The sequence below is a fragment of the Chrysemys picta genome, chromosome 17 (assembly GCF_011386835.1).
Source record: "Chrysemys picta bellii isolate R12L10 chromosome 17, ASM1138683v2, whole genome shotgun sequence".
Lineage (NCBI taxonomy): Eukaryota > Metazoa > Chordata > Testudines > Emydidae > Chrysemys > Chrysemys picta.
The window spans coordinates 22,047,382-22,073,839 of NC_088807.1; the positions used below are offsets into that span (position 1 = coordinate 22,047,382).

The 26,458-nt window shown below is 56.9% G+C and overlaps 2 protein-coding genes across 2 annotated transcripts; both read right to left on the reverse strand.

Annotated features, from left to right (window-relative positions):
- Nucleotides 1-275: 275 nt before the first annotated feature.
- LOC135976397 (immunoglobulin superfamily member 1-like) lies at nt 276-8,652 on the reverse strand. Its single transcript, XM_065571809.1, has 3 exons — nt 8,535-8,652; nt 1,537-1,821; nt 276-838 (listed from the first exon to the last, which is right to left on the reverse strand). Exons 1-3 carry the CDS (start codon nt 8,650-8,652, stop codon nt 276-278), a joined length of 966 nt encoding a protein of 321 aa, XP_065427881.1.
- Nucleotides 8,653-17,940: 9,288 nt separating this feature from the next.
- LOC122172818 (immunoglobulin superfamily member 1-like) lies at nt 17,941-25,913 on the reverse strand. Its single transcript, XM_065571720.1, has 10 exons — nt 25,786-25,913; nt 25,020-25,307; nt 24,190-24,480; nt 22,352-22,414; nt 21,430-21,486; nt 20,274-20,396; nt 19,867-19,894; nt 19,602-19,627; nt 19,250-19,287; nt 17,941-18,663 (listed from the first exon to the last, which is right to left on the reverse strand). Exons 2-10 carry the CDS (start codon nt 25,258-25,260, stop codon nt 18,415-18,417), a joined length of 1,116 nt encoding a protein of 371 aa, XP_065427792.1. The 5' UTR covers nt 25,261-25,307; nt 25,786-25,913; the 3' UTR covers nt 17,941-18,414.
- Between the last annotated feature and the right edge of the window lie 545 nt (nt 25,914-26,458).

Consider the following 26,458-nt stretch of genomic DNA (forward strand, 5'->3'; position numbering starts at 1 on the left):
GCCCCGGTGGGCATCACACAGCCAGCCCTGGAATGCAGTCATAGGTGGGGGGCGGGGCCGGCTGGGCAACTCCTCTGAGCGTCTCTAGAGCGGGGAAGGCTGGGGTGGCATCCCCCTGGGAAAGCCCCTTGCTCTGCAGCTCCCCTGGGGCAGGGATCCCCCCTCCCTCGGCCCCAAACCTCCAGCAGCAGCAGCTGCTGCCCCCTTGCTGGGGAACCCACCTGTGATTCTGTCCCTGCCCCCGAGCCAGGCGTCCCCTCTGCTGGGCCCAGGGCTCAGGGCAGAGCCTGGCTCTGAGCGTCCCATTGGCGCAGAGACCCCCTGATCAGGGGCGTGCACAGGAAGAAAAATGTGGCCGTTTTTGGAGGAGAACTTTGTGTGCCCCCCGCAGCCAGAGGAGCTGGCTCTGCTCCCCGGAGGAGTTCTGTGCTCCAGCCCCATTGATTCACGGGCCCTGCATCTGCTTGTCCCCTTGCACATGTCCCTGCCCCAGAGTATCCAGCTGGGTGGGCGGCTGGGAGTGCGGATACTGAGCTGGGCAACTCACCTGCTACCACCAGCTCCATGGAATCACTCGGATGCGACCAGGTGAACGGGTACCATTTCTCGTGATAATAGCAGCTGTAGTTCCCTGCGTCTCTCCGGTTCACGCTGCGAATGGGAAACTCAGCCAGGTCCCCAGCAGGTTCTGCGTCCTGCAGCACATTGGGGTTTCCATCTTTGTACAGAAGGAACCTCATGTTCTGGTGCCGACCCCGACACCGGACGGTCACAGCTCCCCCCAGGGCAACACCCCCGCTGGGGTGCAGGGAGATGGAGGGTTTGCGGAAGATGAGCTCTGCAGTGAGAAGGAGACAGGCCGTGAGACAGACCCCGGCACAGTCACTGCACCCCGTCCTCACCGCACGGCCCCAGAGACGGGGACCCTGGGAGAAAACCCAGCCAGAGGAACCTCTCCGACATCCCAGAGATTCCTGGGAGCTATGACCAGGACTGCCTAAAATCCCGAGCATCCCTCTGTACCCGTCTATCTCCTTAACGGGGCCCCACAGCCTGGGAGCCAGGACTCCTGGGTTCTATCCCTGGCTCTGGGAGGGGAGTGGGGTCCAGTGGTTAGATTGGGAGAGGGCTGGGAGTCAGAGGTGCTGGGTGTTGCCAGGGCCGGCTCTAGGTTTTTTGCTGCCTCAAGCAACAACAACAACAAAAAAACCCTCCGGAACTGCCAAAGCAATAAAGAAAAAAAAAGTCCCTGAAACTGTGCGGCCCCAAGCACGTGTTTGGTTTGCTGGTGCCTAGAGCCGGCCCTGGGTGCTGCACAGACACAGTGAGAAAAAGTCCCTACCCTAAAGCCAAGTCCTGACGATCTAACCAGACACAAGGTGCAGGAGGGACGATTATCCCCCATTCAGACAAGGGGAAATGGAGGCACAGGCAGGTTAAGTGACACCCAAGGAGTGTCCCATCTGCCCAGAGACCCCCATGATGGTCTGGCTGGGTGTGGGGCTGGGAGTGGGAACACCGAGCCAGGCCCCTCACCTGCTACAATGATCCGTACAATGTCACTGGGATCCGACCAGTTGGGTGGCTCTGATCTGGAGCGAGATTGGCACATGTAGACCCCTCCGTCTGCCCATCTGGCGCTGGGGATGGTGAATTCACCCCCGTCCCCCGCAGCATCCAGCTCCCGGATTTGGATTTTATCTTTATACAGAAATAACCACCTGGCCTCGCACCGACACTGACAGCTGATGGTGACGGCTCTCCCCAGGGCGATCACCCCACTGGGGCTGACAGAGATGGAGGGTCTGGGCGCAGGGAGCTCTGCATTCACACACAAACAGGAGTGAGATGGGGAGACACAAACCCCTCCCCGTGTGTCTGTCACCTGCCCTTAGCGCCCAGCCCCAGGGACAGTGCCAGGGTTAACAGACACCTCATTGCATCTACAGGGAACCTGTGGGCCTGGTTCTGATCTCAGCCCCCCAGGGTCAATCCGGAGTCACCCGTGACTGCACTGGGGGCAGGGCTGGGCTCTGATCTCAGCCTACCAGTAGGGTGACCATATTTCCCTATGCTGAATATGGGACACCTGGTAAACTTACTCGTATTCAAGCGAGTTCAACGGCAATCAATCAGAACTGTGCAGTACAAACCTTCACATTCACATCAAGTGACTGAGCCCCTGTTAAAAAGAAACTCTGCATAGCTGGATTCTTTTTATTGACCTTCCTATCTTTAAGGTTTAGAGTTAACATGGGGAGGGGTCACAAACACACCCCTATCCCCCCCATGGGGAGAGGTTACACACACACACCCCTCTCTCACACAGGGGGATGACTGACTGACCCGAACCTCCATGCCCTGCTCTCTCCGCCCTCCATGCCTGGCTAGGGCCCTGGGGATGGACCCGCCTCTCATGATACCTTGCGCCATGTCTTCCCGAGGCAACACGTGTGGGGGGGGGAGACACAGGGTCACATGTCCCCCCCCAGATTTCTTCAGGGGTTCACACTCTCGGCCCTGTGCAGGAGGGAAGGGATGGGAGCTGCTTCCAGCCACCAGGAAGGAGCGAGGTGGGGGAGGCAGGGCCAGCTCCAGGCACCAGGCACCCAAGCACATGCTTGGGGCGGCCCCTGGTAAGGGGCAGCGGGGGGAGCGCGGCGCGGCATTCCGCGAGGGGGGGCGCTCCAGCGGCGCGGCGCTCGGCGGGGGCGGGCTCCGGCGGCGCTCGGTGGCGGGGCGGGCTCCGGTGCGTGGCACTCGCCGGGGGGGGGCGGGGCGGGCACGGTGCTGGAGGGGGGTTCTGGCAGCGCTCGGCAGGGGGCGGGGGCGGGCTCCGGCGGCGCGGCACTCAGCGGGGTGGGGCGGCGCGGGGCTCGGAGCTCGGGGGGGGTCTGGCGGCGCTCGGCGCAGGGGGGGGGCGGGCTCCGGCGCGCGGTGCTCGGCGGGGGAGCTCGGGGGGCGGCGCTTTTTTTGAGTTTAGGTCGTTCAGGCAGCAAAAAAGCTAGAGCCAGCCCTGCGGGGAGGGATGATCTGGCCTGTGTCTTTGCAGAGCTCATCTCTCCACCTCTCCCCCAGGGATGGAAGCAGCTTGTCCCTTCCTGCCCGCACAGTGTGGAAAGGCAGCGAACACCCCCAGGCTGCTGCTGGCCACCCACATAACCCAGCCGCCTCCTGTCCCCCAGCTACAGTGTGGGCAGGAAGGGGTTAAGCCCTAAGGCTGCATTGTACCCCAGGGCCCAGGGAACCTGACTGCAGGGGCCTCAGTGACCCCAGCCAGAGAGGGGGCTCAGCAGGGGATGTGCCTAGGGGACGGACCCAGGGGAAGAGGGTGGGGGGCGAAGGGGGTGCTAAGCCCCTGCCCAGGGGCTGCTGTGGGTATGAATAGGCTTGAAATCACTTCCCCTGACCTAACCGTCCTGAACACTAAAATTTCCCCTGCCCCACAGATACTCACGTCCAGACACCCGGCTATGCCCAGCCAGCCAGCAGCCTGGAAAGGAGACGGCTCGTTAGGGACCAGATCCCAGAGCGACTCAGATCAGAGAAACTGGATCCTACACCCTAGTCTCAGATCCCCCCTATGCACACCCCATGGGAACACACCCGGGTCTCAGATCCCGCCTCCCCTCAGTGGGCACACACCCTCATCTCAAATCCCCCCAATGGGCACATGCCCTGGCTGTCTCCGATACTCACCGAAGAAGAGGACGGTGAGAGCAGACACCATAATGGGGGGCAGCGAGGGGCCCCTCAGTGCTGCCGCCAACACCCCAGTGCCCAGCTCCACCGAGTCCCAAATAAGAAACTCAGCTGGTGGCTCCACCTACAGGAAGTCGACGCTGTCTTGTGTCTTCCTGCGTCCATCACACCTTGTCTCTAATCTGCAGGCGAAATCTAGTGCGGTCGAAGTAAGCAGAGGGCTTTGCAAAACCCAAGAAATCCGGGGACTGTCAGCCTGGCCAAGCATCATGCAGCTCACAGCTTGTCTGTGTCTCTCTGGAGGGGGGGAATAGGTCCCCTCAACGTACCCTGCAGCCGTGAGGAAGGTGCATCAGGCTGAGATCCAGGTGACCATGGGGTCTGGTCTTCAATCGTACACTGACCACGATTTCCATGAAAATTCCATCCCCTTTTCATTCTGGGCTCAAACCCAGCTGATGACCCATGTAGGTAAAGTTAATATGTGATCATGCAACTAAAAGCTAGGGTTGTAATGGCCCTGCATGATGGGGAGAGTTTAGGTCGTTCAGGAAACCAAAACTGTGGCATTTCCTGGTGCTGGAAGTTTGACCCAGCAGTGTTCCCTTTCAGCCTGCAAACCAGCCCACCTGTGACATGAGCCGTGGCACCGTGTGAGGAGCGGGCACGATGGGGGACGCCTGGGTTTGCTGCCCCTTGCGCCATAGGTGAGCGGTGATGGTGGCTTTACACCGTAACGCCTGGTTCTAAGAGGCTTGTCTCAATATGTGAATTAAATCAACCAGGTTCAAAAGGAAACGTGAGGAAGAGAAATTCCATCCCATGCCCCCAACGGGTCACCAACTGGGAGAGACCCAGAGACCTTCTAATGCCCCCACAGAGACCCTGCCCCCGAGCTGGAGGAGACACTGTCAGTGGTTATGTGGCCAGGCCCCTGGAGAGGGACGTGACACAGGCTTTGTTTATACGCCATTGGCTAGAGGGCAGCAGAAAGCTGGGGATCAGGGGGCTCTATTCCCGGCTCCAGGAGGGGAGTGGGGTCTAGTGGTTAGAGCGGGGGGATGGGAGGGCTGGGAGCCAGGACCCAGGTGTGATGGTGGCGCCGTCGCCCGTCCGTTCTCACCCAGCGCTGGGTAACGCCAGAGGCACCGCGACTCGGGGGCAGCATTAAAGGTGCTGCAGGAGCCTGGTCCGATGGTTCCAATGGGCCTTTAATCCCCCAACCCCCTGCTCACCTGCCACCCCACAACCGCCCGGGAGCCTCCCCACATAGCTGCTCTTGGCCCCACGGAGCAGGAGGGGGATGAGCAGCAGATTTGCCCACGACTAACACCCCTCAAACTCTCCCCCCCATCTCCCAACCTGCCCCCTGGTCTATCCCCCTTAAAATACCCCCCAGCCTGGCCCCTTCACACCCCCCACATGTCCCCTTCCCACTCCTGTCCCCTGCCCTGTTTCCCCTCAAATTCCCATCCCCCAGCCTCAGTTAAGATGGCCGCCATCTCTCATTGTCCCCAGTGGGCTTGGCACCAGGCTGCCAGGCACCAGGAGCTGGGGGGTGGGCCGGGCAGTGCCAGGGAAGGGGGTACAATGGAAGCTGCCCCCCCAGTATTTGGGGGGCACCTGGGTTCCCCCTCGTCAGCGTTTCAGGGTGAATGTGCCCCATGGTCATGGGGAACTGGGAGGCGTCGCCTGCCCCTTGCTCTCCTTGCCCCTCCTCCACCCGGCCAGAGGTGCCCCAGCTCAACTTGAGTTTTGGCAGGAAAACAAATCATGCCCCCAACCTTGGCCATCTCAACCTCATCCTCACTCCAACCCTCCTTCCCCTGTTTCGTGTCCTCTCAAACAGCCCGTCCTGCCCCCCGACCTTGGCCTGTCCCCCCAAACTCCCGTTCCCTGCTGCTTTTTGCAGAGGGTCTCACAGACCCAGAGGGCTCAGGGGGGTTAGAAACTCTCTCCCTCACCAGCGTTACACAGGCGAGAGGCTGGGGCTCATTTCAAACCGAGCCCCTGGTTCTACTCGTCTCCTGGGCAAACCCCCAGCAGCAGCTGTTCAAAGGCAAAGCTTTCGGGTTAAACCCACGGACAAGGAATCAAACCCGGCCTGTCTATTGAAATGGGAGCCCAGCTCAGGAGTCACAGCCGGTTCTGGCCAGTGGGAGGACAATGGGCTGTGAAGAGAGGACCCCGGTGACCTGACCAGCTGGTTCTAGCCAGAGGACAGAAGAGGGGAGAGGAGGCCCAGGCGACCCTGTCTCCCTGAAGAGAAGACAATGGACAGAGGCGGGGCCTGGGGCCGGTGATATCAGATGTCCAGTTGGGAAGCAGGGGGGCTCTGGGCTGGAGAGAGGGAACAGGCAACCTGTTTTACGCTGGCTGAGAGTCACTCCGGTCTAGAGAACAGGGTGGCATTATTCCCTCTGGGAGTGGAGGCCCCGGGGGTCCAGAGACAGGCATGCCAAGGCTCAGAGAGGTGCGGCTCCAGAAGGTGGAGGGGCCTAACCCCTGAGAGAGAGTGGACCCCTGAGAATGGCTGTCTCACTGAAGGGGGTTCCCCCCAGGGACCGTACGGGGCCAAGAATGGGCACAATCTGTGAGTCCATGACACCAACTCCCATGATTTTGTTGTGAGTCTCATGAGAAAAAACAGTTACTGAACTTGTCGTAATGGTTGTTGCCTCCGGCTGCCCCGTTAGCGGCGGGTTCGTGTCTGAGCAGGAGGCTTCTCTTCCCTTCCAAATCCATCGCTGGGGGGGGAGTCACTGCCCCTGAGAACAGCCTCTCCCCGGGCAACCACTGGGGGAAGCTGCCCCATAATCTGTAACTCAATAGATTCCCTCCCAGTGCCCAGGTACATGGGAGCTGGCACCGCTCCAGGTTGGGCCGGGTCGGTTCCCCGTGCGGATATAGAACGAACTTCTGTCAGTGGTGGGGGGGAGGGGCTGAAACAGTGACTCAGCTTCCCCCCCGCTTAAGATTCAGCATCAATTCTCAGGGTCCTTCCCAGGTGTGTGTGTGGGGGGGGGGGATTTATGTAGCTGGGACGGTGCCGGCTGGGCAGCCCCTGGGCCTCGACTCCTCTGTGCTTCCCCGGAATGGGGGCAGCCTGGGGGAGCAGCCCCAGGGAAAGGCCCCTGCTCTGCTGCTCCTCCTGAGGGTAGAGTTCGCCCCTCTCTCAGCCCCGAAACTCCAGGGGCTGCTGCTCATCCCTGGCTGGGGACTCCCAGTGACTCTGTTCCAACTCCCCAGGCGGGTGCCCCTCTACCAGGCCCAGGGCAGAGCCTGGCTCTGAGCGTCCCATCGGCGCAGAGCTCCCCCAAGGGGCCGGCTGAGTGTGGGGCTCTAGACACCGGGCCCAGGCCCCTCACTTGGTACCATCAGCTCCACGGGGTCGCTGGGCTCCGACCAGGTGAAGGGATCTGTTGCGTAGTGATAATAGCAGGTGTAGCTCCCTCTGTCTCCCCATCTCGCGCTGCGGATGAGAAATTCCCCCCCAGCCCCAGCAGGCTCCGCGCGTCCCAGCGGGGTCCGATCCCCGACCTAAACAGAGAGAACCTGGCATCCCGGTGATCAGCCCGACACCGAACGGTAACATCCTGCCCCAGGGCAGTCACCCCGCCGGGGCTCAGGGAGATGCTGGGTTTGGGGTACCTCTCTATACTCAGAAGGAGACAGAGGGGGAGACACGGAACCCAACCCAGTCCCTGGGGTCTCACAGCTTCCCCCCGCCGGAATCCCACAGTTTGCACCGAGCTCCTGTATCCCGGCCCCCCGGAACTGGGCTACCCAGAGCAACCCATCCCCTCCAGCCAGGAGGGCTGCACCCTGCTCCCCTGACTGCCCCAGCCTGGGAGTGCTCCCCACCTACCTCTCCCCCACCCCAGGAAGCGCTGATCTCTCCCCACCGAATGTCCTAGGGGTGAGATCTCACCACAGCTGGTCCAAACAGAACCACGACCAGAGCAGAGATCTACGTGACCCGTAAGTACCGATCAGCTGATGTACCCGACCCAGCGCTGGGGATGATGAAAATTCAGGAGCTCCTTGACCTCGACTCCTCTCTGCATCCCCAAAGAGGGGGCAGCCTGGGGAGTTTCCTACTGGGAGTCTCCCTCACAGACCTTGGGAGACAGGCCAGTCCTCGCTTCCAGACAGCCCCACAACCTGAAGCAAATACTCACCAGCAACCACACACCACAAATTACCAGAATCTTTTTTTTTTTGGTCTGTATTGTTACAGACACACTTGCTGACAGATATTTTGAAATAAATGACAAAAATAATTGAAACTGGCACGATTATATTGTGTTATTTTGACAAATAAAATATGCAGAATTTTGCAGAATTTCAAATATGGTGTCCAAAATTTTTATTTTTTTGGTGCAGAATTCCCCCAGGAGTATACAGTTGTCCAGGCTGCTGGGAAGTGAATTCAGTACTGGGGGCGGGGCCGGCTGGGCAGCCCCTGGGCCCCGACTCCTCTGTGCATCCCCAGAGCCGGGGCAGCTGGGGGAGCATCCCCCTGGGAAAGGCCCCTGCTCTGCAGTTCCCCCTGGGGGCAGGGATCCCCCCCTCCCTCAGCCCGGAACCTCCAGGAGCTGCTGCTCCCCCCCTGGCTGGGCAACCCACAGTGACTCCGTTCCTGTTCCCCGGCAGCGCATCCCCTCTGCTGCGCCCAGGGTAGAGCCTGGCTCTGAGCATCCCACCAGGGCGAGACCGCATAAGGGTCCAGTTGGGTGTGGGGCTGGGAACATGGACGCAGAGCCGGGCCCCTCACCTGATACCTCCAACTCCGTGGATGCAAATCTGACATCAGGAATCATATTGGCAGCTGTAGCTCCCTGCGTCTCTCCGGCTCACGTTGCAGATGGGAAACTCAGCCATGTCCCCAGCAGGCTCCATGTCCTGCCGCACGTTCGGGTTTCCAACATAGTACAAAAAGAACCTCATGTTCTGGTGCCAACCCTGACACCAGACGGTCACGGCTCCCCCCAGGGCCATTCCCCCTCCCCCCACTGGGGCTCAGGGAGTTGGAGGGTTTGGGGCAGTGGGTCTCTGCAGTGAGAAGGAGACAGGCCGTGAGACAGACCCCGGCACAGTGACTGTGCGCCCCATCCTCACCCTACAGAGACGGGGCCCCTGGGAGAAAACCCAGCCAGAGGAGCCTCTCTGAGATCCCAGATTCCTGGGAGCTACGCCCGAAACTGCCCGAGGACCTAAATCCAGAGCACCCCTCTGTACCCGTCTATCTACTTAATGGGCTCCCCAGCCCAGTGTCCCCATCCCCGACCCTCCATGGGCCCATCTAGCCAGTATCTCCCCCCAGATGAGTACACAGGAGCCACCAGTAGCTACTGCGTCTCTGGGTCCCCGTAGCACTGGTGAGACTGCGACTGGAATACTCTGTACAGTTCTGTTGCCGGCTTAAAAGGCCCGAGGGGGCAACAGGGTGTTCGTTGCCCGGTGTACTTTGCACCAATGAAGACACCGAGGTGGAGAAACAAAGCAACTTTATTCGAGATCTCTGAATAGGCACTAGGAGACCAGCATGTCTCAAATCAAGCGCAGCAAATACAAACAAGTTTCCCATTTTATACTCCAAGCTGTTTCTGTGTATTAGCCTTTGTTCTGTTACTCCCTCTTACCCCTTCTACCCCTCCCTTCTCGAGCAGTTACAGCAGACACACATTGTGGCTTATTAGAACAGTTCCCATTCGGCTGCTTATCTTCGGCCTTCGCAGACTAAGACGTAGAGGCTTCTCCCTCCCCCTTCCCCCGTCCTTATCTTTACTGTGTTTCTGAGTGACACTGCAGCTGTCTGCTAGAAAAGCTGACCCTTACATTTCTGCTACAGCATGTCAGCAGTTAGCATGGAGGTAGGTGAAAGTTCACAAGATGGAGTTCTGTGGTTCACTAAGCCTTGGCTACACTCGCGGATTCACAGCGCTGCCGCGGCAGCTCTGTGACGCGTGAGTGTAGTCGCGCCGCCAGCGCTGCGAGAGCTCTCTCACAGCGCTGCAAGTACTGCACCTCTCCGAGGGGAGCGAGCGTGCAGCGCTGCAGACGCTGATTACACTGGCGCTTTACAGCGCTGCACTCGCTGCACTCGGGGTGTGTGGTTTTTTCACACCCCTGAGTGCAGCAAGTGCAGCGCTGTGAATTGCCAGCATAGCCAAGGCCTTAGACCCAGAGCAAGAGAGCTTCATCGGCACTTATGGCCTTCCACTCTCCCGAGTTACCTGGTAGCTTTGCCTAGTGACACCAACAGTTCTGGTGTCTGTGTTTTAAAAAGGTCGGTGAAAAATTGGAGGGGGGCATAAAAGAGCCATAAAAATCATGTGAGAGCTCGAGAATGTGGCTTAAAGTGAGATATTTCAGGGGCTCCATCTCATTTGGCTGTGGAAGAAGATTGAGAGGTGATTTGATTACGGTGGAGAAGGACCTTCCTGGAGAGAAAATACCGAGTCCCAAAGTGCTCTTCAATCGAGCCGCAAAAGGCAGAACAAGAACCAGCGGCTGCCAGCTGAAGCCAGAGACATTCAAACGAGAAGCCCGGCACCAATTTTTGACAGTGAGGGAGATTAACCACTCGAACAAATTACCCAAGGGAAGTGGTGGATTCTCTGCTTCCTGATGTCCTCACATCACAACCGGGTGTCTGTCTGGGAGGCATGTTCTAGTGAAACACAAGTTATTGGGCTTAATATGGGGGTAAGTGTGTGAAACTTCCTGGCCTGTGAAATCCAGGTCAGATTAGGAGATCAAATGGTGGCCACGTCAGGCCTAAACATCTCTGACTCTATGAAGTGTGCGGGGGGAGGAACAGATCCTGCTGTTTTACTGTTTCACCTGCTTGTTCCCTAGAATCACTAGTGAGCAGTGGGGTGATTTGGGGAGCAGCTGAGACACCCGAACAGGCTGGCCAGGGGCAGACACCAGCCCTGCGAGGGAGAGGTGGGCGTGGCAGTGACTTCACAAGGGCCTTGGGCAGGAACTCAGCCTATTGGACAAAGGTGGTGAGGCGGCTGTGACCTCACAGAGCTCCCTTGACATCAGACAGGCAGTACAGGGGGGCAGGGCAGGGACCCCTCAGAGACCCCTGTGGCCTTGCTGCAGCAAACCTCCTTCTCGCCGTCTCTCCTGGGGGATTTGTGTTCACGCACCTGAGTGCTAAGGAGGAGCTTCTGTGGGAGTTTTCTCCTTTCCAGCTTGATTCTGTAGAACGCCGACACCCCGTGGAGAAGGTAAGATTCTCAGTGAGGGCTGGAACATTTCAGTCTGATCCAAATATTGCCATCTGTCACGGAGTAACAGATTGTGCCCACTCCTGGCCCCATGCAGTCTGTGGGGGGTGCCCCTGTTAGTGAGACAGCCCTTCTCGGGGGTCCACTCTCTCTCAGGGTCAGGCCCCTCCACCTCCTGGAGCTGCACTTCTCGGAGCCTTAGCACGTCTGTCTCTCGCCGTGGGCCCCCTCAGGGAGTCCACTCGCTCTGGACCCCTGTGCCTCCACCCCCATAGGGGTTGATGCAACCCTGTTCTCTAGACCGGAGTGACTCTCAGCCAGCATGAAACAGGAGGGTTTATTGAGAGTTGAACACAGCAGGGGAAACTCTCAGGGCCTCAGGCCTGGCCTCCCTCAGCCCAGCACATCCCAGTCTCTCTGCATCCAGGTGGGCTCTGCCTGCTTCCCCTCTCCAGCCCAGAGCCCCCTTGTTTCCCAGCTGGGCATCTGAGATCACCGGCCCCAGGCCCTGCCTCTGTCCATTGTCTTCTCTCCAGGGAAACAGGGTTGTAAACTGGGGCCTCCTCTCCTCGCTTCTGTCCTCTGGCTGGAACCAGCTGGTTAGGTCACTGGGTCCTCACTCTGCAGCCCATTGTCCGCCCACTGGCCAGAACCGGCTGCATCTCCTCAGCTGGGCCTCCGGGTCACCAGGTCACCGGTCGCTGGGGTATCCATCCTCCTGGCCATTGGCTGGGTCCCCAAGTCCTCTCTCCGGTCCTCTGCAAAACACACTCCCTCTCCCCTCACCTCGTTAAACCAGTAACACCCAGGGAAACTGAGTCCCACCCCCTCCGCATGCAAACCATTGAAACTCCACAGAAAACAAGAAAACCCCCCACTTCGTCACACCATCCGAGTGCTGGGCTCGGAAAACACAAGGTAAGTTGGCAGGAAAATGTCCCACCTAGGAATCCGCCCCTTAATACCAGGGTAACTAATGGGCCTCAAAATGTAATTGTAAATGAGGAATCATTATTGGACAGGTGTATTTCTAGTAGGGTCCTGCAGGGACCGGTCCTTGGCTGTACACGATGTAACATTTTGATCAGTGACTTGGAAGCAAATATAAAATCATCTCTGATAAAACCTGCAGATGACAGACAGATTGGGGGAGTGGTAAATAACAAACAGGACACGTCATTGATACAGAGCCACCTGGATTGTTTGGGAAGCTGAGCACAAGCGACATACCTGTTAATTTGTCCAAATGTAAAGTTATAGGAACAAAAAATCTAGGCTACATGTACAAGATGGGGGCTCTCTCCTGGGAAGCAGAGCCCTTGAAAAAGACTTGGGGTCATGTTCGCTAATCAACTGACCAGGAGCTCCCACTGGGACACTTTAGCTGAAATAGCAAATGCGCTGTTTGGATGCCTACACAGCAGAATCTCAGCTAGAAGTGGAGAGGTGCATTTGGCACTGGTGTGACCACTACTGGAATACTGTGTCCAGTTCTGGTGTCCACAATTTGAGACGGATGCCAATAAATTGGAGAAGGTTCAGAGAAGAGCCACAAGAATGATTAAAGGATTAGAAAACCTGCCTGATAATTATTTACTCAAGGAGCTTAATCTATTTAGCTGAACAAAGAGACGGTTAAGGGATGAGCATAAGGGAACAATATTTGCTAATGGGCTCTTCACTTTAGCAGACACAGGGATAAGAAGATCCAATGGCTGCAAGTTGAAACTAGACAAATTCAGACTGGAAAGAAGGGGAACATTTTTAACTGACAGGGTTTGGACCAATTTACCCAGGGTTGTGATGGATCCTCTATAACTGGCATTTTTAAAATCAAGATGGGATGTTTTTCTAATAAATCTGCTCTAATTCAAACAGGAATTATTTTGAGAGACATTCCACGGCCCATGTAATACAGAAGGTCGGACAAGGTGATCAGAGTGGATCTTTCTGGCCTTGGAATCTATGATTCACTGGGGCCTTTGGAATTTGTCCTTTTTCGCTTGCCTTTACCTCCCTTCCTCTTGTCTTCTCTTTTCTTTTCTCTTTTCTCATCCCATTTCTCTCTGCTGCTCGTCTTCCTGACGAGGGTGGGGCTGTTCACCAGCTGTCCTTGTAAGAGGCCCTCACAAAGGGGTGGGGCGGGAATCATGTGCAGATGATGATCTCCCCCAGAATGATCTCCTATGGGGACTGATGCGGTCGTCTGCCCGTCTGTTCCCTTGCTCAGCTCCCAGCCCCGGAGAGTCTCCACACGGATGGGCTGAGCTTGGGGTTCTCACTGAGTTAACAGGGAGGAGACTCAGGTCCCTGTTGGCTGAGTGCAGCGAGGCCGAAGGCTCAGTTCAATGGCATTTCTTCGTCTGTCTGTCACACGACAATTTTTGAAGACAACGTTAAACTGATTCCAAAATTTCTCAGCATCGGTGGGAAGAACCTTGTTGGTTTTGGTGACAATTGGAAAACAGCAGCACCAGAAAAGCCTGATTTTCTGCACCACACCCATTACATTGGTGCTGTAGGCAGAGGTGCTTTGTGACATCAGAGTTAACTCAGCCAGTCAGTGCTAACTCTCTCCAGGAGATTTGCATAATTCAACCCCATTGGTTAAAATGAGTCAACCTGCGGGTTTCAATGGGGAGATGACCCAGGCAGGTGGCAGGGTGAGGATTTAAGATCAGGGTTAGTGGAGGGAGTGAGTGATGGGCGGGTGCTGAGTTGTGGTCGATGTCACAAGGTTACTGCTCAGCTCCTCTGTCTGCAGCGCCACATGGGCACCGACTGCCGAGGGGAAGCTTTTGTTGATCTCAAACTTATAAAGCCAGAAGAACAGACGAGGAATGGCTCAGACAATTTGACAATAAAATGTAGGGTTTGGGGCATTATCCCGTGCAATTGTTACTGGTTCAGGGATGGAAACTGGGCCTACAGAAACAAACAAGTGTCCGACCCTCTAGTTAGTCTCTTAAGAAAAAGTAAATAATTTTCAAAGAATGATTGATATGATGAATTTTGCTGCCTTCTCTCCTATAACCGAATATGAGCAGTTGATGATTAACTTGAATGCGGAAGTTCTTTAAAATCAGGGTGAATAAAAATGATTTTTTTCCAAAACAAAAAGCCATAAAAGGAATTTAAAAACAAATTCAATTGATTTATTTTCATTTAAATTAAAAGCAGTGGTTTTTTTTGAAAAATTGGAAATTCTGACAACCCATGTTAATGCCTAAACTTGCTATAGTTTAGTCCGTATTTGCTGCCCAGTTTTAATGGACGTCAAACCACTGAATTCGTGGAAGTCGTTGGCCGAGCACCTGGAACCAGAGTTTGCTGAAAGGGTAAAACAGCTTTTGACAGCAGTCGCCTCTTCTGCAGGCACAGAAAGAATCTTTTCTTCATTTCAGTGTATTCAGCTCGTTCAGTTCAATGACACGTTCATTCAAATTTCAGATACAGACGGGGAGTTGAGAAAGCAGGAAAGCTTCTTTTCCTCTTCCAATCTATGAATAAATACTACACATGTGGGGGTTCAAATCTGAGAAATACGATTGATACCTGCAGATACCTCCTTACATCAGTTAGGTTCAAATGAAAAATACGTTTCGGTACACATTTTTGTTATTATGTATTCAGCACATTTAAGGTTGTTTTATTTAATTAATAAACATATTGAAAATGCTGTTTCTGTGCATTTTTGAGTGCATTTGATTTTCCATCCCAACAGAGCTTGGACAAATCAGAAGTAAAAAAAATCGTCATCTAGGAAATAAATGCATCATTTGCCATTTTCCAACATCATAAATATGTCAAAATTAGACTGAAGAAATGTAAATGACTCCATATAACTGCTTCAATCAATGTACATAGATATAGTTTACCATCATGGTTAGCAAAAGAAAAAGCACCAAATTCAGTGTTAAGACTATATTTAGTTGCAAATCAACATTTTTAATGGTTATCAACTAACGAGAATCAACCTATCACTAGGAAAATAACTAAAAAATACAACATGATTAAAATCAATGGTTTAAATCAATCCACCCTGATGTCTAGTTCTGGGATTGTGAATTTTGGAGGCCAGACTGAGACCCTCATTGACTAGGAACAGCCAGGAACCCAGTAACAAAGTCTAGTCCTGCTAGCAGCCAAGCCTCTAAATCCAAGGAACAATTGAAGGCAGTAGGAGACTGAGGGACACTGAGAATTTCCAGCCGTTGATTCCAAACCCAAAGATGTGATACTGGCGTTGGATGGGGGAGAAGCAGGAAGTCACTACGGATTCTGCCCCAAACAACAATCACCCATTGTCCTTTTGAGCCCAAAGGCGACTAATGCTCATGACCTACTCAAATCGCACTACAGCTAGGAGTTAGAGAAGTGTCTTTGTCCTGAACAGAGGAGGTGGAAATAGAGGTAAGGAACAAGAGGTGGTTACACAGCAAGGCCGTGGCAGAGACAGAAAGAAAAGCATAAAAAAAAACATTGATCAAAAATGTTCTGCATTTAAATCTGAGTTCTTAAACAAAGGAAATATTATCTGTAGTTAGTGAACTGAATTGATACCTTCTGCTCACCATGTCCTTCGAGATGTATGAACTGGTAGATTTCATCCCCTCAGACCTGGTTTTTATTCATAGATTGAAGGAAGGAAACAAGTTTGTCTCCTTGGTCAGCTCCCCAGGGGTTTCTTAAATCCAGTCAGTTTGTCATTGAACTGAACTAGTTGTATAAACTGAAATGAAGAAAATCTTCTTTCTGCACTTTCAAAGGAGGCTACTGATGTCTAAAGCTGTTTTAGCTCTTCAATCATTCTGGTTCTAGGGGCTTTAGTCATTTGACTGTCCTTAAAACTTGGCAGTAAACATGTGCTGCTTAATGTTAGGGTTTTTTTTCCTATTCTCTTTCAATTATTTTAAGAGATTATAATAAGGTTTGTGCTTAACATAGGTTGTCAATTTCAAATTTAATTTTCAGCAGGTTTAGTTTAACAAACAAACCTGTGGTTAATTTAATTTAAAAAATCCAGTTCCTATTTTAAAAATAATCTATTTTTAATCCATCTGCCTCGGGATTGAAAGGCTCCTAGCTCATCTCCCAGTCCAGGAAGGGCTGATCCTCCTCGATCTAAGGTCTGGGGCTGGGCTCCTCACTCTGCACTGGGCTGAACTGAAAGCCCAGATGTAAATTCTAGGAATTTGGATCTGATCTTTAATGGCCCAGTGCTGCACAGCGCTTACCGGGCGGCTTTTCCTGGTTAGATCTCAGAGCGCTGACAATGGTGGGTCAGTGTTATAGACCCTGTGACTGATGCTCTCGAAGGGAGTGTTCCTCTAGTGCTCAGTGCAGGGGCCTGGACACAGGACTCCTGGCTCCATCCCTGGCTCTGTCACTGGCTCCCAGTGCGACCCTGAGGCAGTGACTCCCCTGCCCAGGCCACAGTTTTCCATCAGGGGGGTTGGGGTCCCGCCCCTACAGCCCAGGACTTGTCAGGTGTCAGGAATGTGTGTGAGGTGCTGGCAGACCGTGAGCTGGGAGGCGCTGCCTGCAGCAGGTCCGTGTTCTGGACCCCGGCTGCTGGCCTGAGTTTCTCCATCTCTTGGCAATAAAACATCGTCTTGTTTTCACAGCCACAGTCGGTCTCCCGGTTTCTACCCCCGGCCCTGTTGGCAGGGCATTGCACCGCCCAGCACAGCACCTTTCCCAGCTCACATCGCGGCGGGAAAGCGAGGAAGAGGGCCAGGGACGGACCAACTCTGAGCACCTGCCACCCAGCTCCACGCCACCTAGAGCAAGTGAGTGGTGGGGGAAATGTCCCAGCAATGGGGCTCCCGGCCTCCCCCTGTAGGAGACAGTTTCCCCGGCTGAGTCTCTGGGGGAGCCAGACCCTGCTGCTGAACCCCCAGAACCCCAGTCAATGAAATCAGTGAGAACTGGGGGGGCTCAGGCCTCATGTGACTGGGACCTTGTGAACTTTAGCTGGGGGTTCCCAGGACAAGCTCAGCCTCCTTCCCAGGTTCTGGTCTTTCTCCAGCCTGGCAGGGAGTGTGGCCTGGGGCGGGGGTGGGGGTGGGTGGAGCTACTGGTCCAAACTCACTGCAAACCCCACTGCTGTGACAGGATGAGACTCCCCCGGTGTCCCAGTGCCTCAGTGGGGAGGGGGAGCGTTGGGAGCAGCCTGTCCTGGGAGCTCCTGCCCGTGTGTGCAGATTGCAGTCCCTGTGCCCGGGGTGGGGCGAGCGCTGAGGGGGAGTTGCCCCAGCAGAGGGGAGGTGGGGGGGGAGCAGGGAGGCCTGTTAGTGAGAGGCTGCCTTGACCCCAGACTCACGGCTGCTCCCTGCTCAGTCCCAGGGTGGAGAGGCTCAGGCGGATGCTGGGGAAGGAGGCTGTGAAGGTGGCTCCAGGGCCCGTGGGAAGCCGCTGCCGGCTGCCCCAGGAGGAGAGCGGCCCCTCTGGCCCTGCTGGGGGGACGCAGGCTCTGGCCTGGCCAAGAGGGGGAAGTGCCTGGCGATCTGCAGGAGGGAGACACCAGCTCCCAGAGCAGGCCCTGAGGCACGTTGTGGACCATCATGGAGGTGGCCCAGGGTGCAGCTGTGCGGGAGGGACCCAGGCCAGGGCGGAGCCGGGCACGGCGGCTCTGGGGCTTCCTTTCCAGGAAGCAGAGGAGCCAGGAGCCCAGCCCCGGGGCCCAGCAGGGGCCGTCCCCCTGCCTGGCCCCTGGAGAGCCCCCAGCCTGCCCAGAGCAGGAGATGGGCGACCCCGGCTCCAGCACCAGCAGCTCCACCTGCTCCCGAGGGGCCAGCAGCCGCCGCGCAGTGCAGTGTGAGCGCGCGGAGGGTGAAGGCTCCCCCAGGGCAGGTGAGGGGAGACACCGGGGAAGGGAGGAGGACGGGGGCGGCTAGTAACACCCGGCGCACGTCGGTTCACCAAGGCGACAGGTCTGAGCCACGTGAGCCCCACAGACACTCAGAGGAACTGGCAGCGTCCAGCGGGCAGAACTGGGCACTGCCGGATGGAGGTTCCTAGGGGGGTGTCTGGGACTGGAGATATCGGCTAGTGACAGTCGGTTGCACAATCCAAGCAGCGACTGCCCAAAGTGCTCACTCCCGGAGCTGGGAGCAGTCACACGCCAGAGGCTGTGGGGGAACAGCCCGGGAGTGGGGGTGTCACAGCGGAGCAGGGGGAGGCTGGCTCCCAGAGTCGAGGGCTGGAGTGACCGAGCAGATCACCGGTCCGGATAAAACCAGGGGAACGTCACAGGCTGGTTTGTGGTTCTGTGTTTATTACAAATCTGGAGATTAACAGGATGCAAAATAACACAAACAGCCGCCTTGGCGTGTCCCCTCCCCCTCCCAGTGCTGACACCCCCCCCTTTTCCCACCCGTGGGACTGGGTGGGGCAGCACCAGCTGGAAGGAGGACTACGGGGGGGCTATAAGCCGAGCCCGTTCTCTGGGGGGCGAATTACTCTGTCACCCCCTTGTGGCCAACGCTCCCTGCCCCATCTCTCCAATGACTTCCCCTGGGTTCACGCTATGGGGGTGGGTGGGGGGCGCCCCTGCACCCCGGGGGCTCTGCCCATCGGGCCCCCTGCTCACGTTGATGGTAGCGTACAGGACAGGCTCGGGGCCAGGGGCTGGGCCCCCCCGCTTGGCCTGCAGCACCTGGCGGTCCAGCTCAGCGTAGGTGAGTCCGTCAGTGCTGGGGTCGGGCTCCTGGGACTGGCAGGGGAGAGAGACACCGGTGTGGGTGTGGGTGTGCACATGTGCTAACACCCACACCCACACCCACCAGACAGTTCTGATCCCAGCCACCAAGGGGCAGAGATGCCCCCCACAGCCCCTCCCTCCCATGCACAATTGCTCTGACATGCTCTGTCCTGTCCAGCAGGGGGCTCTGGAGAACTGTTCCCCCCCGCCCCCCCAGGAATCCAGCAACACCCCCTTGCCCACAGATCCCCATGGGACAGAGATCAGGAAAATTTCCTCGGCACCTGCCCCCCATGTAATTCCGCTGACCCTCCACAAATTTCAGGCAAATGCAAAGATTTGGAGGACGGTTTGAGGGGGTCACGGTGATTTGGGGGGTGCAGGGTCAGGCTCTTATTCTCTGTGTCCTGGGTCTCCCGCCGGATCCCCGTTGCTGATCCCCAGCTCTGGTGTCTGCCCTGAGGGGGCACAGGGGGGACCGGCATCAGAACATGGCTCTAGTGGGACCTGTGCAGGGCCCGATGGTCGGGGTGTGGGGGAGAGGAGGTTGGATGCTGCATTGGTGTTGGGGGGCGGTCGAGGAGTGGGGGGCACTTACCAGGACATCCAGCTGCTTCTGTTCACCCACGAGGGCGTCTGTGGAATAGACACCGCCACAGTGAGGGGCTGGGCCCAGATCAGGGTCCCAGCCCGAGCCCCCCAGCCCCCATCTCAGTGCTTCACAGACTGGCCCGCCTGCCCCACAACGCACTGGGGTGGGGCAGGGTCACTAGCCCCATTTTGCAGTGGGGGAAACTGAGGCACAGAGCTGGGCGAGGCACCCCCAAAGGCACACAGTGAGTCAGGGCTGCACCCCACATCAGCATACCCCCCCCACAGGACACAGCCCCTGCCAGGGGACACCCGCCCCTCCCCCCTGCTCCATGGCTGCCCCCTCATGTGTGACTTACAGACTGTGGTTGCAGGCTCGGACTCCCTACGGGGAGAAAGAGAGAGAGAGATAGTAACAGAACCCAGGAGTCCTGGCTCCCAGCCCCCCTGATCTAACCATTAGATCCCATTCACTGCCCTGAGCCAGGGAGAGAACCCAGCCCCCCTCCCCCCCCCCAGTCTAACCATTGGACCCCACTCCCCTCCCAACCCAGGGAGAGAACCCAGGAGTCCTGTGTCCTGGGGCAGGTAGATCAGGAGAGGGGAGTGGAGCTGGGGTCTCACCTGTTCTGCCTCGGGGCTGGTCCTTTCCCTGCAGAGGCACGAAGCAGAATCATCCATGAGTCGACCCTGATCCCCGTGTACCAGCCTTGCCCCTCAGCCCTATAGGGCAGCCAGGAAGGAGGGCCCAGGACAGAATCTCCCCACCCCCACTCTGCCAGGGGGAGCCCTGAGCCCTCCCGCTGCTGAACATGAATACCCTAGAGACAGGTCCCCACCCCCAGCAGCACAGCACCCACTTCTGAGACCCGAACCACAGGGTCCCCACATGCAGCCCATGAGCTCTGGGGCCAGCCCTGACTGCCAGGGGAGAGCGTCCCCTGCTGCGCCTCCTGCCCCACCCCCTGGGTTTCCTTACCAGCCCGGCTTAGCAGCGGGTTTAACCCTCCCTCACTAGGCAGGGCACTCACTTCCTCGGGTTCTTCTGTAGCAGATGAAGGCCAGGAGGAGGAGGAGGAGGACAGCGGCTGCTGTGCTCACCCCGGCGATGATGGTGCAGGTCAGAATTGGTGCTGCGCTTGGTTCCACTCCACCTGGGAAGCAGCACCAGGCCATGAGCGCTGTGAGTGGCTGGTTCGTTACCTTCTGCCCCAGCCCCTCCCCCTCGAGGACCCAGGGACCCACAGCAGAACATTCTATGGGGCTAGTAGGGGGCAGGAGCAGAGGGGATTCTGGGTAATAGTGATCAGGGAGTTCACTCCCAATGGCAGAGGGCTGTACTGGGGTGGGGGCAGGGTATGTGGGGGGTGTACCTCAGGCCCCATGCCTGTGAAGCCAGCTGGGCCCAGATCCTGCAGCACCCCCACCCTCGGGTCCTGCCCCTGTCCTGGGAATTTCTCAGCAGCTTCATCTCACTTCTGCGTAGGAATCATATGGGTGGGGGGATGGCAGTGGAGGGGGATTCTGGCTGGGGAGGGCCCTTTGAGGTCATTGGGAGAACCATGTCCTGCTGAAGTGATCAGCAGTGGAAGACGTATCGGTGCTGTCATCACAACAGCCATCATTAGGTTCCAGAGTCAACATCAACAATGTGTCTCTGTGAATCTGTGGGTTCAAGTGTTAACACCATCTCTGTCTGGATTGATAGGTTCTAGGGTAAATGCCCCCCTGGGCAACACTCCAGCGAAGGGGGAGCCCTGCTTCTGAGCCATTCGCCCAGGCTGTCTGCAGACTCAGGCAGAGAGACAGGATACAGAGGGACGTTATGCCCAGCTCTCCGGCCCTGGCACCGTTCTCCCAGGGAGATACGCACCGAGCTGTGCCCCACACGGGAGGCTTTGTGGTGCCCTTGGGCACCACACACCCCGATTTGTGGGATCCACTTGGTGGGGCTGTGCGTTGTGGGGAAGTTCTCTGAGGCGCTGCCCCCACAAAGCCAAGCTGGCATCTGTCCTGTAACACTTCCCAGCCTATGAAATGAGTGTGTTGGGATGTTTCAGGTGGGGCATTCGCTGTGGGGATCTGCCCCTATTACATCCAGCCCTTAGTGGCTCTCCCCGGAGGTGGCTCCTTGGGCAGCACAAAATTGTTTCTGGGGGAGTTGATGCCAATTTCCTGCCCCAGTACCTGGCCCCATGCTGCCTGAGTGGGTGGGAGTCGCCGTCGTTCCTGGCTCAGTTCCTCCTGCAGGAATAGAACCAGCGTCTGTCAGGGGCGCGGGGCTGAGAAAGCTGGAGTCCTGGTGTCTGTGGTTAGTTATACAGGGAACGTCTCCTCCCCCCAACTGCCAATGGCGGCTCTTCCCCGGGCTGAGCCGGTGTCCCTGGGGAGAGGACGGGACCCAGGGATTCGGGCTGGCTCAGCACCCCTGGGATCCCAGAATGGGGAGGATCGGCCCAGCGAGACCCTGAGCCAGATACAGCCCCTGCCTGGCTCCACGGAAACCGGAACCAAAAGCATTACTGACTAGTATTAATTACCAGGAGCCCCTGTCATGAGCCAGCTCCCCCGTGTGCTCGGAGCTGTACAGACACACGACACAGAGACGGTCCCTGCCCCAGCCAGGTGCCATTCACACCTGGAGTCACTGCGGAGCAGGTCTGGGTGCGGCTGTCCCTATTTCGGGGGAGGAACGTCCCTGTGTCTATAGAGCTACAGGGGAGCTTGTCTGCCAACCGGGGCTGTATCACACCAGGGGGCGCTAATACCGACAGCCCAGACTCGCTCTGAGATCACCAGTGGGGGTTGGGAACCACACGGGATTCGTCATTTCGGGTCCAGTTTACTTGTAGACAAGGTCTTAGTCCATCTTTCTATCACTAACCAGACGTGCTCCCATCTGTCCAATGCCTTATGTTCCCAAGGAGCCATATTCCCATGGACCCATGGCCATCTGTCCCCATGGATCTATTCATCACCCTCTAAGAATTGAACCCATCAGTTCTGTCTGCAGGGACCATCCCCCTCCAAACGGCCAGAATTCCCCATGGGCATCTAAGCGAGGTGCCGTGTCCTCGAGGTGATGAATTGTTCCATTTCTCCCACTCACCTTCTCCCTCTGGCTCCGTCGTGGGGGGATCCGGCTGCTGGGTTCCAGCTGGGTTGGTTCCCTCTGTGGGATGAAAATAAGCATCTGCTGGGATGGAAGAGGGAGGGAACCGAGCACCCAGCCATCGGCCCTGTAACTCCAGCGGCTGCTGCTGCCCCATGTCTGGGGAATCCCCCAGTGACTCTGTCTCCACTCCATACCCCCATCTGGGCCTCTACTCTGTCTGGCTCTGAGCCAGAGGCCAAGACCTCCTGAGGGTCCAGCTCGGTGTGGGGCTGGGAGCAGGGACGAGGAGTTGGGACCTTCACCTGATACCACCAGTTCCACGAGGTCACTGGGCTCTAACCAGACTACCATTGGCTGAATTAAACCCACTTCATGGGCAACAATTTACATTCATGGAGCTTCAGAATCTGGAGTTAGAACATACAAGGCACTAGGCCAGAACCCACCGCTCTACGGTCCCTTCGCGGTTTCTCCATTTTTCACCTAAGCATGCCCCAAGTTCGGAGGCAGAGTTCTTAGGCTGGTTGGTTGCATCTTGAGCCATCCCCTTGCCCTGTCTCTGTTTGGTATTCTGAGTTCCAGCTCAGATATCTGCAGCGATTTCTCCAGGTGATGGGTCGGCTTCTCAATTGAACAACTGTCCCTCCGCTGCTTTTTCTAGAGTCCCTTTGATCTCGGACAACTTCTCCCTTCCTGTCGCTGCCCCTGAAGGTTCTGGGCGGACATTTTGTCTGTGCTATTTGGTTAACTTTCGCTACAGCTCACTTCCTCCTCATTTCTTAAGCCCGTTTCTCTTTGCTCACAGCTGATTTCCATCACGTTTCATTCGTGCTTTACTTCTCTTGTGGTTTTCTAACAATTTCTTAGGTACTTAGAGACACTTTTTTCTTCGTGTTTCACTGCCCGGTTCTTCCTGTAACTTTCCCCCTCATGCCTCTGTCTTTCCTCTCTCTGCCTCCTCCTGTTCCTGCCATCTCTGCCCATTCTCAAGGGGACTTTCTCCCTGCCAGCTCTCTGCCTGACTCCCTTCGATGACACAGGGTCCCTTTCCACTGGCTCCCCACTCGCTGGGGCCCTGCATTTCTGGTGCTGGTTGCTACCTCGCTGGCTCCTGGTGTCTCTCTCCCGGCGCCAGGCAGCCTCCCTCCAAACTCTACCAGCCGTTTCCACCAGGAGCGCTGGGGGTGGGGGAGGAGCTGCTGGTTGCTGTCCCCTGCTGTTTTCTTTCTCTTCCCACCACAAAAAAATTCCACCCCAGGCTCGCGCTCCCCCCACTTCTGCTGCCCGGGAATCTTTGGGGGTCTCCCCACAGCTGTTGTTTCCAGGCTGCTTCTGAGCAGCCAACGTGTGCAGCTCCCACTGCTCTTTAACCCGACAGCCCCCAGCCCGGGTGAGCATCACACAGCCAGCCCTGGAATGCAGTCACAGGCTGGTAAAGGCCTCTGGTCTGCAACTCCCACAGGGCAGTGATTCCCCCTCCCTCAGCCTTGAACCTGCTGCCCTTGCTGGGGAATCCACCAGTGATTCCACCCCTGCCCCATTTGAGCATCCCCCACGCTGGGCCTAGGGCTCCGGGCAGAGCCTGGCTCTGAGCGTCCCATTGGTGTAGAGACCCCCTGATCAAGGGCATTCACGGGAATAAAAATATGGCTTCTTTTGGAGGGGCACTTTGTGTGCCACCCGCAGCCAGAGGAGCTGGTTCTCCTCCCCAGAGGGTTCTGTGATCTGGCCCCACTGATTCGGGGCGGCCCTGCACCTGCTTGCCCACCTTGCACATGACCCTGCCCCTGAGGGTCTGGCTGGGGGTTGGGATACTGAGCCGGGCCCCTCACCTGCTACCACCAGCTCAACAGGGTCGCTGGGATGCGACCAGAGGAACTGGTACATTTTGGAGCGATAATAGCAGCTGTAGCTCCCTGCGTCTCTCCGGTTCATGTTACGAATGGGAAACTCAGCCAGGTCCCCAGCCGGCTCCACGTCCTGCAGCGCGTTTGGGTTTCCATCTTTGTACAGAAGGAACCTCATGTTCTGGTGCCGACCCTGACACCGGACGGTCACGGCTCCCCCCAGGGCGACCTCCCCACTGGGGCGCAGGGAGATGGAGGGTTTGGGGTAGCTGGTCTCTGCAGTGAGAAGGAGACAGGCTGTGAGACAGACCCCGGCACAGTCACTGCTCCCCGTCCTCACCGCACGGTCCCAGAGACGGGGCCATTGGGAGAAAACCCAGCCAGAGGAACCTCTCCGAGATCCCAGAGACTCCTGGGAGCTACGACCGAAACTGACTAAAATCCAAAGCGTCCCTCTGTACCCATCTATCCACTTAACGGGGCCCTGCAGCCTGGGAGCCAGGACTCCTGGGTTCTATCCCTGGCTCTGGGAAGCGACTGGGGTCTAGTGGTTAGATTGGGAGGGCGCTAGGAGTCAGAAGTGCTGGGTGCTGCACAGACACGGTGAGAAAAAGCCCCCACCCTAAAGCCAAGTCCTGACGATCTAACCAGCCACAAGGTGCAGGAATGATGATTATCCCCCATTCATACAAGGGGAAATGGAGGCACAGGCAGGTTAAGTGACACCCAAGGAGTGTCCCATCTGCCCAGAGACCCCCATGATGGTCTGGCTGGGTGTGGGGCTGGGAGCAGAAACACTGAGACTGGTCGCTTACCTGCTACATAGATCTCCACGTAATCACTGGGATAGGACCAGTCAGGTGGCTCTGATCTGGAGCGAGATCGGCAGCTGTAGACCCCTCCGTCTTCCCGTCTGGCGCTGGGGATGGTGAATTCACCCCCGTCCCCATCAGCATCCACCGCCTGGATTTGGATTCCAACTTTATACAGAAATAACCTCCTGCCCTCGCACTGACACTGACAGCGGATGGTGATGACTCGCCCCGGGGCGATCATCCCTCTGGGGCTGACAGAGATGGAGGGTCCCGGCGGCGCAGGGAGCTCTGCGTTCACACACAAACAGGAGTGAGATGGGGAGACACAAACCCCTCCCATGTGTCTGTAACCTGCCCTTAGCGCCCAGCCCCAGGGACAGCGCCAGGGCTAACAGACACCTCACTGCATCCACAGGGAACCTGTGGGCTGGGTTCTGATCTCAGCCCCCCAGGGTCAATCCGGAGTCACCCCTGACTGCACTGGGGACAGAGCTGGGTTCTGATCTCAGCTCACCGGCATCAATACAAAGAGGTTGAACTGAGTTTGGGGTGAAGGTTCAGGTAAGGTGACCAGACGATAACTCCAAAATTTCGCCTCAGGGGGAGCGCCTTTTCAATTGTTACACTCACATCCGGGTCTTTGGCGGCACTTGGGCAGGTTAAGTGACACCCCAAGGAGTTTCCCATCTGCCTGGAGCCCCCCCCCCCCCCGAGGGTCTGGATGGGTGGGGGGCTGGGAGCCGGGATGCTGAACCGGGCCTCTCACCTGCTACAATGATCCGCACGATGTCACTGGGATCCGACCAGTTGGGCAGCTCCGATCTGGAGTGAGATCGGCAGCTGTAGAGCCCTCCGTCTTCCCGTCTGGCGCTGGGGATGGTGAATTCACCCCCGTCCCCAGCAGCGTCCAGCTCCCAGATTTTGATTCCACCTTTATACAGAAATAACCTCCTGGCCCCGCACCGACACTGACAGCGGATGGTGACGGCTCCCCCCGGGGCAATCACCCCGCTGGGGCTGACGGAGATGGAGGGTCTGGGCACAGGGAGCTCTGCGTTCACACACAAACAGGAGTGAGATGGGGAGACACAAACCCCTCCCCGTGTATCTGTAACCTGCCCTTAGCCCCCAGCCCCAGGGACAGCGCCAGGGCTAAACCTCACTGCATCCACAGGGAACCTGTGAGCTGGGTTCTGATCTCGGCCCCCCAGGGTCAATCCAGAGTCACCCCTGACTGCACTGGGGGAAGGGCTGGGCTCTGATCTCAGCCCACCAGTAGGGTGATCATATTTCCCTATGCTGAATACGGGACACCTGGTAAAATTACTCATATTCAAGCGAGTTCAACGGCAATCAGTCTGAACTACGCAGTACAAACCTTCAAATTCACATCAAGTGACTGAGCCCCTGCTAAAAAGAAATACTGCGTAGCTGCATTC

What these genes read in the sequence shown, in the direction of transcription:
- LOC135976397 (XM_065571809.1), bottom strand. Translation starts at nt 8,652, where the DNA reads ATGAGGTTCTTTTTGTACTATGTTGGAAACCCGAACGTGCGGCAGGAC. An exon ending in GAGAGACGCAGGGAGCTACA is followed by an intron (nt 1,822 to 8,534) that starts GCTGCCAATATG and finishes GTGTGAATGCAG; the next exon opens with AGCTCCCTGCGCCCAGACCC. An exon ending in TGTACGGATCATTGTAGCAG is followed by an intron (nt 839 to 1,536) that starts GTGAGGGGCCTG and finishes TTCTCACTGCAG; the next exon opens with AGCTCATCTTCCGCAAACCC.
- LOC122172818 (XM_065571720.1), bottom strand. Translation starts at nt 25,260, where the DNA reads ATGATCGCCCCGGGGCGAGTCATCACCATCCGCTGTCAGTGTCAGTGC. An exon ending in CTCAGGCAGCATGGGGCCAG is followed by an intron (nt 20,397 to 21,429) that starts GTACTGGGGCAG and finishes GCTGCTTCCCAG; the next exon opens with GTGGAGTGGAACCAAGCGCA. An exon ending in AGAAGCAGCTGGATGTCCTG is followed by an intron (nt 18,664 to 19,249) that starts GTAAGTGCCCCC and finishes CTCCCCTGCCAG; the next exon opens with TCCCAGGAGCCCGACCCCAG.